General features: G+C 48.0%; 1 protein-coding gene across 2 annotated transcripts in view; it reads right to left on the bottom strand.

Moving 5' to 3' along the window:
- Positions 1-913: 913 nt before the first annotated feature.
- The window catches only part of Pprc1 (peroxisome proliferator-activated receptor gamma, coactivator-related 1), a 32449-nt gene continuing 18005 nt past the window's right edge, over positions 914-15357 (bottom strand). Inside the window, exons 2-14 of one of the 2 annotated variants that reach the window (XM_013017851.1) lie at positions 14438-14626; positions 13482-13628; positions 13273-13365; positions 10315-13147; positions 9226-9279; positions 6136-6193; positions 5277-5347; positions 3660-4383; positions 2231-2365; positions 2062-2128; positions 1824-1945; positions 1460-1611; positions 914-1172 (exon numbers count right to left, since the gene is read on the bottom strand). In XM_013017851.1, the coding sequence (XP_012873305.1) occupies positions 1069-1172; positions 1460-1611; positions 1824-1945; positions 2062-2128; positions 2231-2365; positions 3660-4383; positions 5277-5347; positions 6136-6193; positions 9226-9279; positions 10315-13147; positions 13273-13365; positions 13482-13628; positions 14438-14626 (4749 nt within the window). In that variant the 3' untranslated portion in view covers positions 914-1068. The remainder of the gene's footprint in view (positions 1173-1459; positions 1612-1823; positions 1946-2061; positions 2129-2230; positions 2366-3659; positions 4384-5276; positions 5348-6135; positions 6194-9225; positions 9280-10314; positions 13148-13272; positions 13366-13481; positions 13629-14437; positions 14627-15357) is intronic. The other variant, XM_013017852.1, reaches the window with a different exon arrangement.

Below are 15357 nucleotides of genomic sequence, written 5' to 3'. Positions count from 1 at the left end.
TGTGGCTCAAGTGGTAGAGCACTAGCCTTGAGCTGAAGAGCTGATAGCCCAGACAAATTAAGTCAGAAAGACTTTTACTTCCAATTAATCAGCAAGCCAGAAAAAAATGGCTCAAATGGTAGGGCCTCAGCTATGAGCAAAAATAGTTGACCAGGCACCAGTGGCTCACACCGGTAATCCTAACTACTCAGGAGGCTCAAACCTGAAGATCGCAGTTCCAAGACAGCCCAGGCAGGAAAGTCCTAAGACTCTTATCTCCAATTAAAAACCAAAGTGGTGCTGTGGCTCAAGTGGTACAGCGCTAGCCTTGAGTGAAGAGCTCGGGGACAGCATCCAGCCCAGAGTTCAAACCCCACAACCAACCCCTTCCCCCCTCAAAAAAAGCTAAGCAAGGCCCAGAGTTCAAGCTGCAGTGGGCAAACAAATAAGAAGGGAGGGGAGATAGAGGAGAGGAGGAGAGAGTTAGGGAGGGAGAGGATGATGGAGCTGTGGAGAGGGAGAGGAGAGAGGGGGAGGAGATGAGAGAGACATACATACATACACAGAGACCCCCAGACAACTACAACTAAAATGTCTTCAAGTCTGAGCAGCACTATACTAAGTTGACTTATTTCAGACAATGTACCTGAGGAGCCAACTTTTAAATCCAGTAGGATTTTGGACCTAATTAGAAGCACTAGAAGCCTAACAGAAGTAGGCATGTACGTGAGTTGTGTTCATAGAAGAATAGTGAATACGTTTGGCACGAGCACGACAAAAAAGAAGTACAATAACATGAGTTCTCTCTAGTTCATATTTATTAGTCTGCATAGTGACTTAGATGTTCCCTCAGCCCCAACCATCTTACATAGGAATGCAATTGAACTTGTTTCAATACCTATTATAAAAAAAAAACCAATACCCTTTAAAAAAATCTGATTTAACACATTTTTTATTTCACTTTTTTTCCATTTCTTATAAAAGTCATCTCCTCACTAGCAGCTCTCTCCCCTAGAGTAGGGGAGGGGGGGATAGAAGAGGTTGGACACCTCCAAAGAAAGGGGGTGGGTAGTTTGAGAGGGCCCAGGGTTACCTCCGGAGGTTCTTCTGGGCCTGTTTCAACAATGTGTCAAAGTCAAGAGAATCAAATTTGCTCTTTACAGGAGCAGGGTCAAAATCTTCCCGGTTGGAGTCTACAAAGGTAGAGAGGGACAAAAAAAACATCAAGGTCTCTGAAAACATATCCCAGCTAATAGTGTTTCTCAAAAAGCCAGTCATCTCCCATCCAAACAATGGGTAGAGCTAAATTGTCCTGATTTAAGTTAAAAGTGATATGGAAGAGCCCACATTTCCTCTTATCCCACCCCTTAGGTTCTTTGCACCTCAGATGAAAAGTCTGCCTAGCCCCACTGTCAAAGAGGAACTCTTCTGAGGAGAGAAGAAGTATACCCAAGCCTCAAGTCCTCCTCCATTCACTCACCAAGATCAGAATAACTCCTCTTGCAGAACTGTCTGCGGCCACCAAAGCAAAGATCAAAAGGTTGCTCATCAGCCTGCCGCAACTTGTGGCCACTCTCAATAGCTGCAAATGCCTCCTCAGCATAGCGGTAAGTGACGAAGCCATAGTTGTCACTGGTAGGAAAGGTGAGCCATTTGGGTACAAGTCATGGAGAAAACACCCCAGGGAACAGAAGTGGTTCCTCTGAACTCTAATGGCCAACCCTGATTGTAGAAATGAAGTTGCCCCACATTGCTCAGCACAGTAGAGTAAGGATGAAAAAAAAAAAAAGGTAGGTGAGTGGCACAGATAGATCAGCCATCCTGACCTTGGGACTGAAGCTTACCCTTGGACACGGAAGTGGATGGTACACTCCTCAATCTCTCCAAAAACAGAAAACCTCTGCTTCAGCTCTGACCTAGTCATGCGGCCAGGTATCTTCCCAATGAAGACCACCCTTCTTTCTTCCTATGTTGGATATTAAAGAAAAGTGATGCTTGTAAGCCAAGGGCTGCAAGTGAAAATGACTCTGAGTTTGTGGATCAGGGTAAGCCCCTCCTCCTATAACCTGCTCCTCTACTCACTATTGCCCGCTCCTTCTGCAGAACTCTCTGCCTTTGGTAATGGTCATGTGAACGATAAGCACTGTACCTGACAAGAGAGATATGTAATCAATCCCCTAGACACAACGTGACTCAGAACTCTCAGGTATTTGCATCCCAGATGCACAGCCTCTGGAATGTTCATGCTCACCGCCGTCTCCTGTCACTTCTCCGGCGGGGGGATGGGGAGCGAGATCGGCTTCGGGAACTGGATGAGGAAGAGGAGGAAGAGGAGGAAGAGGAAGAAGAGCATCTTCTAGAACGTCCAGAAGAACTGCAGCTAGACCTAGAGAATTAAAAGGCATGTGAGTATGGTAAGAGTAGTGCAGATATATACTACTTACCTCACCCAGGCCCAACGCAGCCATTGCTACCCCATCAGGAAGCTCAGAACCAAAGCAGAGAAGAGCTCCAAAACATTTTCACATATAAACAAACAGGCCTTTTGTAGGCCTTTAGATAGATATGGAATGCTTTGGAGTGTTTTGGCTGACATTTTTCAAATGTACCACTAAAAATTGAGATAGCTACATGGTGGTACTCACCTGTAATCCTAGCACTAGGGAGGCTAAAGCAGGAAGAGCAAAAGTTCCAGACTATTGGACTACACGTCAACACACACACACGAAAAGGAAAATAAGCAGAGGGAGGGAAATAATTAAAAACACTTAACAAACCAGAAAATAGAAAAGTAAATGGAAATAAAGGGTTGGACCTTAGTTCTACAACCAGTTTCTTTTCTTTATTTTGTTTCCATTCCAATCCTGGGGCTTGAACTCAGAGCCTGGGTACTAGCCTTGAGCTGTGGAGCCACAGCTCTACTTCCAGTTTTTTGGTGCTTAATTGGAGCTAAGGAGTCTCATGGACTTTGGTTGCCCAAGTTGGCTTCAAACCTTGATCCTCAGATCTTAGCCTCCTGAGTAGCTAGGATTACAGGTATGTTCACACTGGTGCTCAGGTTTAGTTTCTATGGTGCTGGGTTTCTAGTTACAACTACTCTATTTCTGTGGCTATGGCACAAAGGGAGGTGATCGTGACAGATCCATAGCAAGAAGCCATTTCTGAGCTTGGCATCACTGCCAAAACACTTGATAACCTTGCTAAATAAATGGGAAAACAGGTTTCTGAGAAAACAAAAAAACATACTACCAGGAAACAGATGAGGCCCAAAAGAACTGCCCAGATACTTTACTCAAGATGATTAAGGGAAGAACTGTTCAACCAACCACCAAGAAAATATCACATATGATGACTGGAAACAGTATACGAAGAAAGCAACAGAATCCAGATCAAACTGCAACAGTCTCCCTAAGGCCCAGCTATGGAAGCAGACCTTAGGAATACTCCAAATTCTAACAGGGAATTGTCTCATAATTCGCCTCCTTCAAAGTCCACAGAAGGGGAGGAGGCAAAAGTCAAAGAAACAAAACCTTAGTACATCAAAATACTCATCAATGTGTAAGTTTTTGTTCCTTTTTTTTGAGGCTTTCTTGTTTTGGTATGTGGAAAAGCTTACAAAATAAAGCACAGAATATATAAACTTCCTAAATGGGAGGATCTAACAAGCCATCATAGCTCACCTTCGCCACCTCTTGTGGGGGGGGGACAGGGACCTGGACCTGGACCGGGACCGGGATGAGGAAGACGCCGATGAGGATGAGGAAGATGCTTCGCTGGTCAGGTTGGACCCAGAGCTGACAGAACGGCTGCTGCAGCCACGACGGCCCTGCCAGCCACAGCTTGGGGGACTGGCTGACCTGCAGGCTTTTCGGTAACAGCGCACTGACCGCTGCTTGGCTGAGGGCTCAGGGGGAATTCTAGTGTTCATTTCATTCCGGCAGGGTGAGGCCTCAGGAGACAGCAAGGCAGATGGGGCAAGGCAAGATGCCGAGGGATCTGCCTGCTCATTGCTAGTCCTGTGATCAAGTGGTTCCTGGGAGGCAGTTGTGCTTGGGAAGGGAGTGGCTGGGCCCAGGGACAGAACAGGTTTGATAGTGATGTCCTGATGGCGTTTGACGTTCCATCGGGAGCCCACCTCTGGAATGACTAGGGCAGGCATCTTTTTGGGAGGTGTCCTGCTTCGGACACAATAGTCATGGTCCCCAGAGCCCACATGGACTGGACTAGGGCCATGGACCCCTTCTTGCAGGCAGGCTACAGCTGGATGTTTGGCCTCTGTAACTCCTTCAGGCTTCGGGGTTCCCTCCTGGGCGGTGGACTTAGGAGATTTGGCTTTGGCCAGCAGAGAGACAGCAGCCAGGGGCTTCCATAACTGGTGGGGAGGGGTAGCTGGAGGGGTGAGCCCTGTTGAGGGGGGAGGCAGGATGGAGATAGCAGGGTGAGATCCAATTCTGTACTTCTAAATACTGTGTATCTAGGCTCAGGAGACCTTCTCACAACGTTCACCAGGCTTGGTCAACAGCCCACCTTCTCCCACTGTTTTAACCCTTACTTCTCCCTTGGTCCCAGCCTGAGGGCCAGCATAGAAATCCAACTAGCTAGGGACCTCCTAAACCCATTTTCCTGGCTACCTACTCCATTAGTGTCTAGGTCCAATCTGGTCTACCATGCTGTGCATTCTGAGCCCCGCCCTCCTACTCAGTACTGCTTCCATCTTGCCTATTACACTCATGAACTGAACTTCTCTTCTAGCTTCACACCTCACCACCTTTACATTCCTGCTGGACAGCCCATACAAAAATTAACATGAAAAAGCTTTTCCAATTGCTTCTTCAATATACAAGTAAAATCCAAACAGCTTAACATGGCATTCAAGCTTCCCTAACTAGATATCCTCGTTACTTAGGCTTGGCCTTTTGTTTCAGTCTACCCACCACCTTCATCAGCCACTACACTCCAGCCAAACCAAGCTATTCACATGCCCAAAACATAGGATGGTTATTTCCTCAGTCCATTCAAGCTATACCATTCACCTAGAATGTCCTATCCCCTCAATCTACCACCTGATTGATATCAGGGATTTTTCTCAAAACTCAGATTACAGAATAAACTTCAGATTTCACTGCAACACAGGCTTAACACTCACGTCTAATATTTAATAATATTCAACATGTCCCCTTGTTTTTACATCTGTTCCCTAGACTGTGAGCACCTCAAGGGTGGAGACTGATCTCTAGCCTCACCGTCTACACAGCACATGCTGTACAAATAGCCAGAATTCCCCAACCTGAACCCACCTGCCACGTTGGCCAGTTCAGGGGCTTGTAACCGGTCTAGGGGCCTCTTCTCCTGGGGAGTGTCAATGCTGCTGGTGGGGGGGAAAAGGGAGAGCCTGGTTCATTGCCTCATTATTGTGTGTACCTGCTTTCCTCACAAAGCAATGGGAGAAGGTTGTATGCTGAGAAATATGGAAGTCTAGAAGTGCCCCATCATCTCCCCCTAGCACAAAATAGCTTTAGTGACTGGGGTCTCAACTCAGCTCTGCTCACTAATGAGGTAAGCTGGTTTGACCATCAATACCCACCACCCTCCTTCAACTCAGGAGCCTTGCCTACCCACTTCCAACCAAACTGAAAACAACCAATGTAGACAAGAACATGCTTTTGGGGGGGGCGGGAGGAAGAGGAAGGGAAGGGATGTTATACACAAAGAATGAAAAAGGCCTCTCATATTTTGAAGGCCAGGAAAAAAAAAGGCCCAAGATACCTGTGTCCTCTAAGGAGTCAGGAAAACCCTGAATCATTAAAATTTCCCCCTATTTTAAAGTCACCCTGTCACCAGCGTTGAACAAGCTTAAAGTCTGCTAAAGGAGAAAAGGAATCCCTAAAGGTATGGTTTGACAAAAAGTCAAAGGCACCTCCACAGTATTTGGAATCTCTAACTGGAACCAGTTGGAGGGCAATACACACCCTCCCTCCTCATCACCCAGGGCACTACCTGACAGTGAGGGGAGGAACAGGGGATGGGAAAATAGGGAAAGACTCTAGAGGTAATGGAACATTCCTGAAATAGACGTATCTAGTTGATAGTCCTGGGAGCACCAGCTGGCTGCTGACCAATAGCTGTAGGGTAACTCACTCATATCTCCATACTTACCCTGAGTTTCCTACAGCCAAGCTGTCAGCAGGAGCTGGGAGCGGACACTCCTTTTTGGCTGCAAAAAAACCAAACTAGTTAAAACCTCAACCAGATGTTCAAGACTAGGTGGCACAGAAAGGCTTGCTTTGAGATCCAAAGGAGGAAAAATCTACTTTGCCTACATATTCCCTGTTGTACTGCCAAGAGAGATCCAGACTTCTGGAAGAAGCCAATTACCATGTTTAATATTGTCTCTACTTAGAACATAATGAAATCTGAGATAGAGATAAACTTATAAGCCTAGTTTTAAAACTTCTACATGACCTGCCTAGCTAATAACTTCCTAGTTTCACAGCCCACTCTTTAACTTTTGTGGTGCTTGAGAATGAACCCAGGGCCTCGCACATATTAAGCATAGGCACTACCACTGAACTATAGTCTTAACCCATAGCCTATTTTATGCTCACTTATGTAACATAGATACCTGATAAAAACTCAGGCTTCCTTTCTGCAGATTTATCTCAATTAACCCATAAACTCCTTAATAACAGGACACAGATTACAGCATCTACAGCCATGCCTTATTGGTTTTTTTTTGTTGTTGTTGGTCGTGGGGCCTGAACTCTAGGCCTGGGCTCTGTCCCTCAGCTCTTCAGCTCCAGGCTAGCGCTCTACCACTTGAGCCACAGCGCCACTTCTGGTTTCCCTATGGTTTATTGGAGTAAGAGTCTCACGGACTTTCCTGCCTGGATTGGCTTTGATCCAGGATCCTCAGATCTCAGCCTCCTGAGTAGCTAGGATTATAGGTGTGAACCACCGATGCCCCGCATCTTATTGGTTCTTTTTGTGTGTACCAGTACTGGGGCTTGAACTCATGGCCTTATGCTCTTCCTTATAGTGGTCTCACATAGTTTTGTTTTTTTGGGGGGAGGGTCGGTCACAGGGCTTGACCTCTGGGCCTGGGTGCTGTCCCTCAGCTCTTCAGCTTAAGGCTAATGCTCTACCACTTGAGCCACAGCGCCACTTCCAGCTTTTTCTGCTTATGTGGTACTGAGTAGAACCTAAGGCCTCATGCATGTGAGGCAAGCACTCTACCACTGAGCCACCTTCCCAGCCCCAGCTTTTTTTTTTAATTGTAAAGGTGACGTACAGAGGGATTAGTTACATAAGTCAGGTAATAAGCACATTTTTCTTCTTTTTGAACAGTGTCACCCCTCTCATTTTTTCCCAGCTTTTTCCCTCCCACCCCTCGAGCCCCCAACTCTCGCTTAGCTTTTTCACTCAAGTTTGGCACTCTACTACTTGAACTACACCTCTACTTCTGGCTCTTTGGTGGTTAAGTGGTTGGAAAAGTCTCATGGACTTTCTTGCCTACGTTGGTTTTGAAATAAGTTCCTCGATGTCAGCCTCCTGAGTAGCTAGGATTACAGGCAAGAGCCACCAGTCTCCAATCTATGCCTTATCTTGTGAAAACCAACCTACGTATTTGCCTTCCAAGTATATCATATAGAATCATTTTTATATCTCCTCTCCTGTTGTTTACTACACTCTTTCTCTAAATCTTGTCTTTGAAGGCTCAGTTTGAGAAGCATTTCCCTCTTCAAAACTGTTCCTAGAGGGACTGGGAAGGTGGCTCAGTGGTAGAGCGCTTGCCTTGCATGTATGAGGCCCTGGGTTCGATTCCTCAGCACCACATAACCAAAAAGAAAAAAGCCAGAAGTGGCGCTGTGGCTCATGTGGTAGAGTGCTAGCCTTGAGCTGAAGAGCTGAGGGACAGCGCCCAGGCCCAGAGTTCAGGCCCCACGACCGGACCCAAAAAAAAAACAACTGTTCCTAGACAGTCCCAACATAATTGCACCTCCTCACTGTCTTCTAGTATTTGGAAGATATAGCACCATTATGCTGAGTTTAGATTAATGTCACAGGTAAACCTTTTTTTTTGGCAGTACTGGGATTTGAATTCAGGCCTTGAGTTTGCTAAGCAGGCCTACTTTGAGCCCATCACAGGTGAAGCTTTGTCTCTCCATACCAATCAGAGGTCTGCTCTAATGGCTTAGATGTTCCCTCCCCTGTACTACAACTAAAGCAACTACAAGGCTGATCTTAAAGAAGTTATCAACAAAAGGAAGTAACAAAAAAGGGCAAAGAACTAATTCATGTAACTGATACTTGAGCTCAATCCTTAGTACATTTTTTTTTTTTTGCCAGTCTTGGGGCTTGAACTCAGGGCCTGGGCACTGTCCCTGAGCCTCTCTGTACTCAAGGGTAGTACTCTACCACTTGAGCCACAGCGCCACCTCTGGATTTTTCTATGTACTGAGGAATCAAACTCAGGGCTTCATGCATGCTAGTCAAGCACTCTACCACTAAGGCACATTCCCAGCCCACTCCTTAGTAGTTAAAAAAAACAAAAAGCTATCCATGCATAGTGGTGGTTCATACCTTAGCTACTCAAGAGGCAGAGGAGAATGGAGAGTTCAAGAGAAGCCAGGCAAAGTTCCCTAAACTCTTATTTTTATTTTCCTCACTTTCCCTTATTTATCCTTGACTCTATTTGGGGGGGTGGGGGGAAGAGGGGGAATGTGGCTTATGAAGCTCTGGGTTCTATTCCTCAGTGCCACATAAACAGAAAAAGCCAGAAGTGGTGCTGTAGCTCAAGTGGTAGAAAGCCTTATGCAAAAGAAGCCCAGGGACAGTGCCCAGGCCCTGAATTCAAACCCTAGGACTAGCCAAAAAAAAAGCCTAGCTACTCAGGAGGATATGAGGATCACAGTTCAAGACAACCCCAGCAGGAAAGTCCATTAGACTCTTATCTGTAATTAATCACCCAAAAGCCGAAGTGGAGCTGCAGCTCAAGTGATACCATGCTAGTCTTAAGCAAAAAAGCTCAGGGACAGCACCTAGGTCCTTAGTTAAAGCCCCAGTACTAGCCTAAAAATAAAGAATAAAAAAGAAAAACAAAGAGAGGGGGGAAGGAGGGAGGAGAGGGGAGGGGAGTCATAACTAAAGTGTACAGCTATGTATGTGAGAAGCCTTGCTTTAATCCCAAATACTACCAAAAAAGTGTGACTGTGCTTTTCTGTAAATGAGCCACCCAAGTTCTCTCACCTTCTGATTTCTCAAATTGCTCCAACAGACTGGACAGGTCTGATGCTTCAATTCCTATAGAAGTAAACAACAGAGCATTAAAAAGAGCATTAAAAAACAACCCTTAGGGGCCGGGAATGTGGCTTAGTAGTGAGAGTGTTTGCCTCGCATGAATGAAGCCCTGGATTCAATTCCTCAGTACCACGTACACAGAAAAACCAGAAGTGGGGCTGTGTCTCAAGTGGTAGAGTGCTAGCCTTCAGCAAAAGCAGCTCATGGACAGTGCCCAGGCTCTGAATTAAAAAAAAAAAAAAAACCCTAGGGCTGGGAAGGTGGTTCAGTGGTAGAGCGCTTGCCTTGCATGCATGAGGCCCTGGGTTCGATTACTCAGCACCACATAAGCAGAAAAAGCCACCAAGTGGCGCTGTGGCTCAAGTGGTAGAGTGCTAGCCTTGAGCTGAAGAGCTGAGGGACAGCACCCAGGCCCAGAGCTCAGGCCCCATGACTGGCAAAAAAAAAAAAAAACCCTAAACTGGGCACTGGTAGGTCACAGCTACTTGGGAGGCTGGGATCTGAGGATCCTAGTTCGAAGCCAGCATGGGCAGAAAAGTCCCCGAGACTCTTATCTCCAATTAACCACCAGAAAACCACAAGTGGAGCTGTGGCATGCAGTAATAAGAGCACTAATCTTGAGCAAAAAAAGCTCAGGGACAGTGCCCAGGCTCTGTGTGTGTGTGTGTACACACATATAAACTGACTAGAGAGAGAGAAAACACATATACAAACTGAGTACACAGGTCTCTGGAAGCCTCCAAATCACCAGTTTGCCTTTATATGCCCCTATGTGGTACATGTGCAGCACTTACAAAGCAGAAAGGAGGGCTGGGAATATGCTTAGTGGTAGAGCGCTTGCCTACCATGCATGAATGCATAAAGCCCTGGGTTCAATTCCTCAGTACCACATGAACAGAAAAAGACGGAAGTGGCGCTGTGGCTCAAGTGGTAAAGCACTAGCCTTGAGCAGAGAGGCTCAGAGACAGAGCCCAGGCCCCAAGTTCAAGCCTCAGGACCAGCCAAAAAAAAGCACAAAGGATTTAAACCCAAGCTCACCAATCTCACTGATGAAAGCCTGTACCACATCCTCAGGACCCTGGGCACATGGAGTAGGCAGGAAGGACAGCTTCTTTAGACGAGCTGGGTGGACAGCAGGCAATTTGGGGACAGTGTTGTGCCTTGGTACGGGAACAGCCTTGATAGCAGGAGAGGGGGGCTTCTCCTTGGGCCTGGTCTCCTGGGCCTCAGGCTTTAGCCCCTCTGATGTAGGTTCCTCAACAGCTACACCCTCAGCAGGCAGAGATGGAGTCTTGATCTGGGAGCTTTGCACCAGGGAGGATACCTGGTGTTTCAGAGGGGGAGATGCAGGCACTGGCTCGACCTCCACCATGGTGGGTTCTATTTGTGGAGCTATGGGATTGGTTGACTCAAGATTGAGGGGAGGAACCATCGGCACAGGAAGTACATTTTCAGAAGGGCCAGCTGGAATGCCACTGTGCTCTACCTTAGGTGGGGGAACAGCTCTCCCAACAGAGGCTGGGGGCAAAGGAGGTGGGGGAACAGCAGACCAGAATGGAGGGTGTTGTAGTCCTGGGCCCCATCCCATGGGCCCATAAGTACAGCTGGAGCCGTAAGGTGAGACTGGTGCAGGTGGAGGCACCCAAGGCACATTGCAAGTGGGGGGCACAGCATAGGCACCAGGAGCACCAGACACTAAGGGCACCGATGGTGGAGGAGGCAGGCAAGGATAACCAGAAGGGGACACAGGAGGGTAACAAGGCCAGGGTGGCACAGGGGCATAGTGAGTAAAGGGATCAGGTGGCATGGGTCTCATAGACACTGGAAGTGCAGGAGGTTGCAAGGGAGGAGGGGGCAGACTGGGGATCCCATGCCCGCTTGAGGGAAGGGGCAGCATAGGGGGCATGCCCAGCCCACTAGGGGGGAAAGGCAAAGGAGTGGGCATTGTGGGAGGCATGGGCCCAACAGGAGACGCAGACTGCACAGGAAGGGGAGGTCTTGCTGGCAGTGGCATCTCTTGGGATGGCACCTGTTCAGCGGAAGTTGAGGCCATGGGTTTGCTTGCAGATGGCTCAGGACTAGGAGAAGGGCTGGGAGCCACGGGCACAAAGCAAACCTCTGGGGGAGCTTCAGGGCTTCTCTGAGGAGCTGTCTTCTTGGCTGGGGCTGGTGGAATAAGACAAGGGATGTCTGCCAGCCCTGTAGGGGTCTCTGGGAGGCTGGGCCACTTCCCAGCTGGGGGCTGGGAACTCTTCTCTTCTGCCTCTGCTTGTCGTTGTTGCCTTCGTCGCCGATACTCAGAAAGGCTGAGAGGCCGAGGTCTAGCTTCCTGGGTTGTGGTATTGCTAGTACTTTCTACCTTCACAGGACCTACAACCTCCTTGACTTCAGGGACAATGATCTTTGGCGGGTCTAAAGACTCTGAGTCTAGGAGATGGGAAGCTGAACTCCCTTGAATTGATGCTGCTGCACCTCGTCTGGGGTCAGTTGGTCTGGACTTAACCAGCACAGGGTCAACTGGTGGCAAGTTGTCTGAGATGGGAACAACCACTACAGGGTCAGCTGCTGTCTCCGATGAGTCAGCCAGGATTGGGCCAGTCAGCACTGGGTCAGCTGGGAGAGGGTCAACCAGCTCTGAACTGGCTGGTGCTGGATCACCAGGTACAGGATCAGTTACACTGGGGTCAACTGCAGTGGGATTGGCTTCCACAGAGTCAACTGGCATGGGGTCAGCTTGAACAGAATCAACCAGGGAGATATGGGTTGGCACAGGGCTAGGTTGATTAGGATCGACCACCTTGGAGCAAAGATCTGGAGAATCTTCTTGAGGAGGACTGCCTTGTCCAGCATTTCTCTCCAAGTTCTCAGAGCCAGGCTTCTCCAATGCCGCTGCCCAGGCCCGAGCCCAAGCCCTTGGTTTCCCCCTGCCCTGGGGAGGCCCAGCTTTTCTCTGAAGTTCCTCCTGAGGCTGTTTCTGCAAGCCACTTGCCTGAGAGGTCACTTCTGTAGCTACTGTAGTCTGCCCACGGGAGGATGACCTCAGCCTTCTGGTATAACCTTCCATAGAGGCTGGTGGCTGCTCCTTGCTCTTCTTCTTCCTGCCCTTTCTGGGAACTCTCTGGGAGCCCAGAACTGCCTTGACAGGTGGGTTCGAAGGCCCTTTGGGTATCATTGGCTCTATGACCTCCCTGGGCTCCAATATGGAGGCTGAGTCCAGCAAGAGCCCCTCTTTCTCAGGGCAAGTATCTAACTTGGGCACAGCAGCCTCTGTCTCCGACTCCAAAGTGGGCATGATCAGCTGCAAGGCAGGAGTAGCCTCCAGTGAGTCATCCAAGAGCACAGACTGGGGTCCAGCAGGGATCTGCCGAACCACAACTGGGATCTCCAGATCATCACCAGCTGTGGCTGCCTGGCCAACAATCTCAAGAACCACACAACCATCAGGCAGTGTTAAATCATCTGGCTGCTCCTGAAGCTCATCCTCCAGTGATGCCAGGTGGGTGAGGTTGGGTAGGCAGTACGGGTGCATTGCCCGCACCAGCTCACTCAAGGAGGAGATACTCTCATCACCAGGTACTGGCACTGCTGCCTTTACTGCTGTTGATTTCTCTTCCTCCTCAGGGCAGGCCAGGTGCATGGGAAAGTCTGTGGTACTGCTCAAAGAACTATCAAGTTCCCTAGCAAGCACCTGGCCACTAATACTGGCCACCTCTTCTTCTTCCTCTCCATCACTGCGCTGTTGGGGAAGAGGGGACTGGCCCCAACGTGGTCTTGATCTTGGAGGTCTCCAGCTGGGCAGTTTAGGGGAAGAGGTCTCCAAGAAGGAAGGTGGGGAAAAGTCCCAAGAAGAGTCTGTAAGAGACATTTCAACCTGCAGGAGAGAAGACAAGATTCAGAAAGAATTTTCTATGGGAACTCTTTCCAGACCAGTCCTCACATACCCTCCCCCCACCTGTGAATTCCCTCGAGTCCCTTGGTCAGGCCTACCCCACTCACTCTACTACTGCCTGTGCCAGGTCCCAGTGAGTCAACTGGGGTGATAAGGTCACGTTCTGGGGGTGTCCGAGAGAGTGTGAGCAGCTTGTGCAACTAAGAGGGAAAGAGATCTGAAATCAATTTATGCTTCAGAGATACATGAACAGGCCACAGATGTAGTTATAACCTTTGTGCCAGCCACATGTCCCTCCCCTTGGCCCCACACTCACAGAGGAGCCCTCCCGAGGTGACACAAGTAGCTCCGAATCAGGAATGCTGTCAAATGGAGACAGGTTCTCAGAATCTGCATTGTCCAAGATCTCCGTCAGAGCTGTGAGCAGTGACATTTCATTCTGGTCCTCCAGAGATAACCTGCTCTGTTCCAGAAAGACAACAGGAAGTTCCTACCAACATCTCTAATAATGTAAAGTGAACTAAGTTGCTGAGACGTTAATAGAACCTACCTTCCAAGCTTCATTCAGCTTAATTTGCCAAAAAGAGGGATCAAAAAACCAGGAGGTAAGCCGGGCACTGGTGGCTCATGCCTGTAATCCTAGCTACTCAAGAGGCTGAGATCTCAGAATTACAGTTCAAAGCCAGCCAGGGTAGGAAAGTCCGTGAGACTCTAATAAAACACTCAGAAAACCGGAAGTGGTGCTGGGGCTCAAGTGACAGCACCCAGGCCCAGAGTTCAAGACCCACAACTGACACCCCCCAAAAAAGAAAAAAGAGAGAGAGGAAAAAAAACAAATAGGAGACATGGGTTCCAATCTCATTTACCATCCACAAACTCTCCAGAGCTAACAGATCTTAAGCTTGGGTTTCACACATTACCCAACTTCAGGTAAGATGTAAGATGCTAGGCAAACAATTCTTGACTAGAGTGGAATTTGGCTTAAAAACAGATCAGAACCCTCAGGACACGTAGATCAAATGCTTAGATAAGAGGAAAGGCCTTAGGGCACAGTCCTAGCTAGCCTAATCATTCATTACTTGGGCCATAATCTGGCAAGTTGTAGCTAACTCCCATCTAGACACAATGAAAAATATATATACTTTAATCAGATCAGGCACCAAATAATCAAGGATCTTCCATAACAGAGCCATGCCTAAAACAACTCTAAGGTAAAGCCTTAAATGTAGAACTTCTGCCTACAACGTAGCCCCAAATTTAGCCTCAACTCACCTCTCCAAGGCTCCCAAAATCCTCAATGAGGGAAATGAGGGAGGCATCCATGTAGCTCTGCATGGTCTCCAGTAGTGTCTCATCCTGCAGTATCAGATCCTCCATTTCCAGATCTTTCTCCCTCAGAGACGGGCCCAGCCTTGACAGATTGACAAAGCCAGAATCACTCCCCTCATCATGCAGCAATACCTGGGGCAAAAAAGGAAAAGGTCAAAAAAGGTTCCTATTGAATGAAGCTAATTGATAAGATATGCTCCATAAACCACTAACAACAACAAATAAATCCAAACTTAGCCACCATCACTAAACCTCTGGGCTAGCCAGGCAGCAATAAGTACAACACAAGAGCAAAAAGTCTTAAGTAAAAGCCAGGCAATGGTAGCTCACGCCTGTAATCCTAGCTGAGATGTAAGGATCAAGGTTCAAGGCCAGCCCAGGCAGGAACGTCAGTGAGACTCTTTATTTCCAATTTACCACCAGAAAACCAGATGTGGTGTTGTGGCTCAAGTAATAGAGCGCTAGCTTTGAGCTGAAGAGCTATGGGACAGGGCCCAGGTCCAGAGTTCAAGTCCGACAACCGGGAGGAAAAAGAAGAAAAAAAAAACCAACATGGCATTCTGCACAAGAGTTTAGATTCCATTCACAAACAGATAGAACCAAAGGAGATTATGAAACTGGGGAGGAAAAAATAAATAAACATGATAAAGACCTAAACTAGCTGGGCACCCAGTGGCTCACACCTGTAATCCTAGCTATTCAGGAGGCTGAGATCTGAGGATCAAGGTTCAAAGCCTGCCAGGGAAGGAAAGTCTGTGAGACTCTTATCTCAGAAAACCGGAAGTGGCCCAGTGGTAAAGTATTAGCCTCGGGCTGAAGGACAGCATTCAGGCCCAGAGTTCAAGCCTTATGACTGACAAAAA

Source organism: Dipodomys ordii, unplaced genomic scaffold (assembly GCF_000151885.1).
Source record: "Dipodomys ordii isolate 6190 unplaced genomic scaffold, Dord_2.0 Scaffold36, whole genome shotgun sequence".
Classification (NCBI taxonomy): domain Eukaryota; kingdom Metazoa; phylum Chordata; class Mammalia; order Rodentia; family Heteromyidae; genus Dipodomys; species Dipodomys ordii.
The sequence above is the reverse complement of the archived record's forward strand: the minus strand, read 5'-3'. Positions and strand labels throughout refer to the sequence as shown.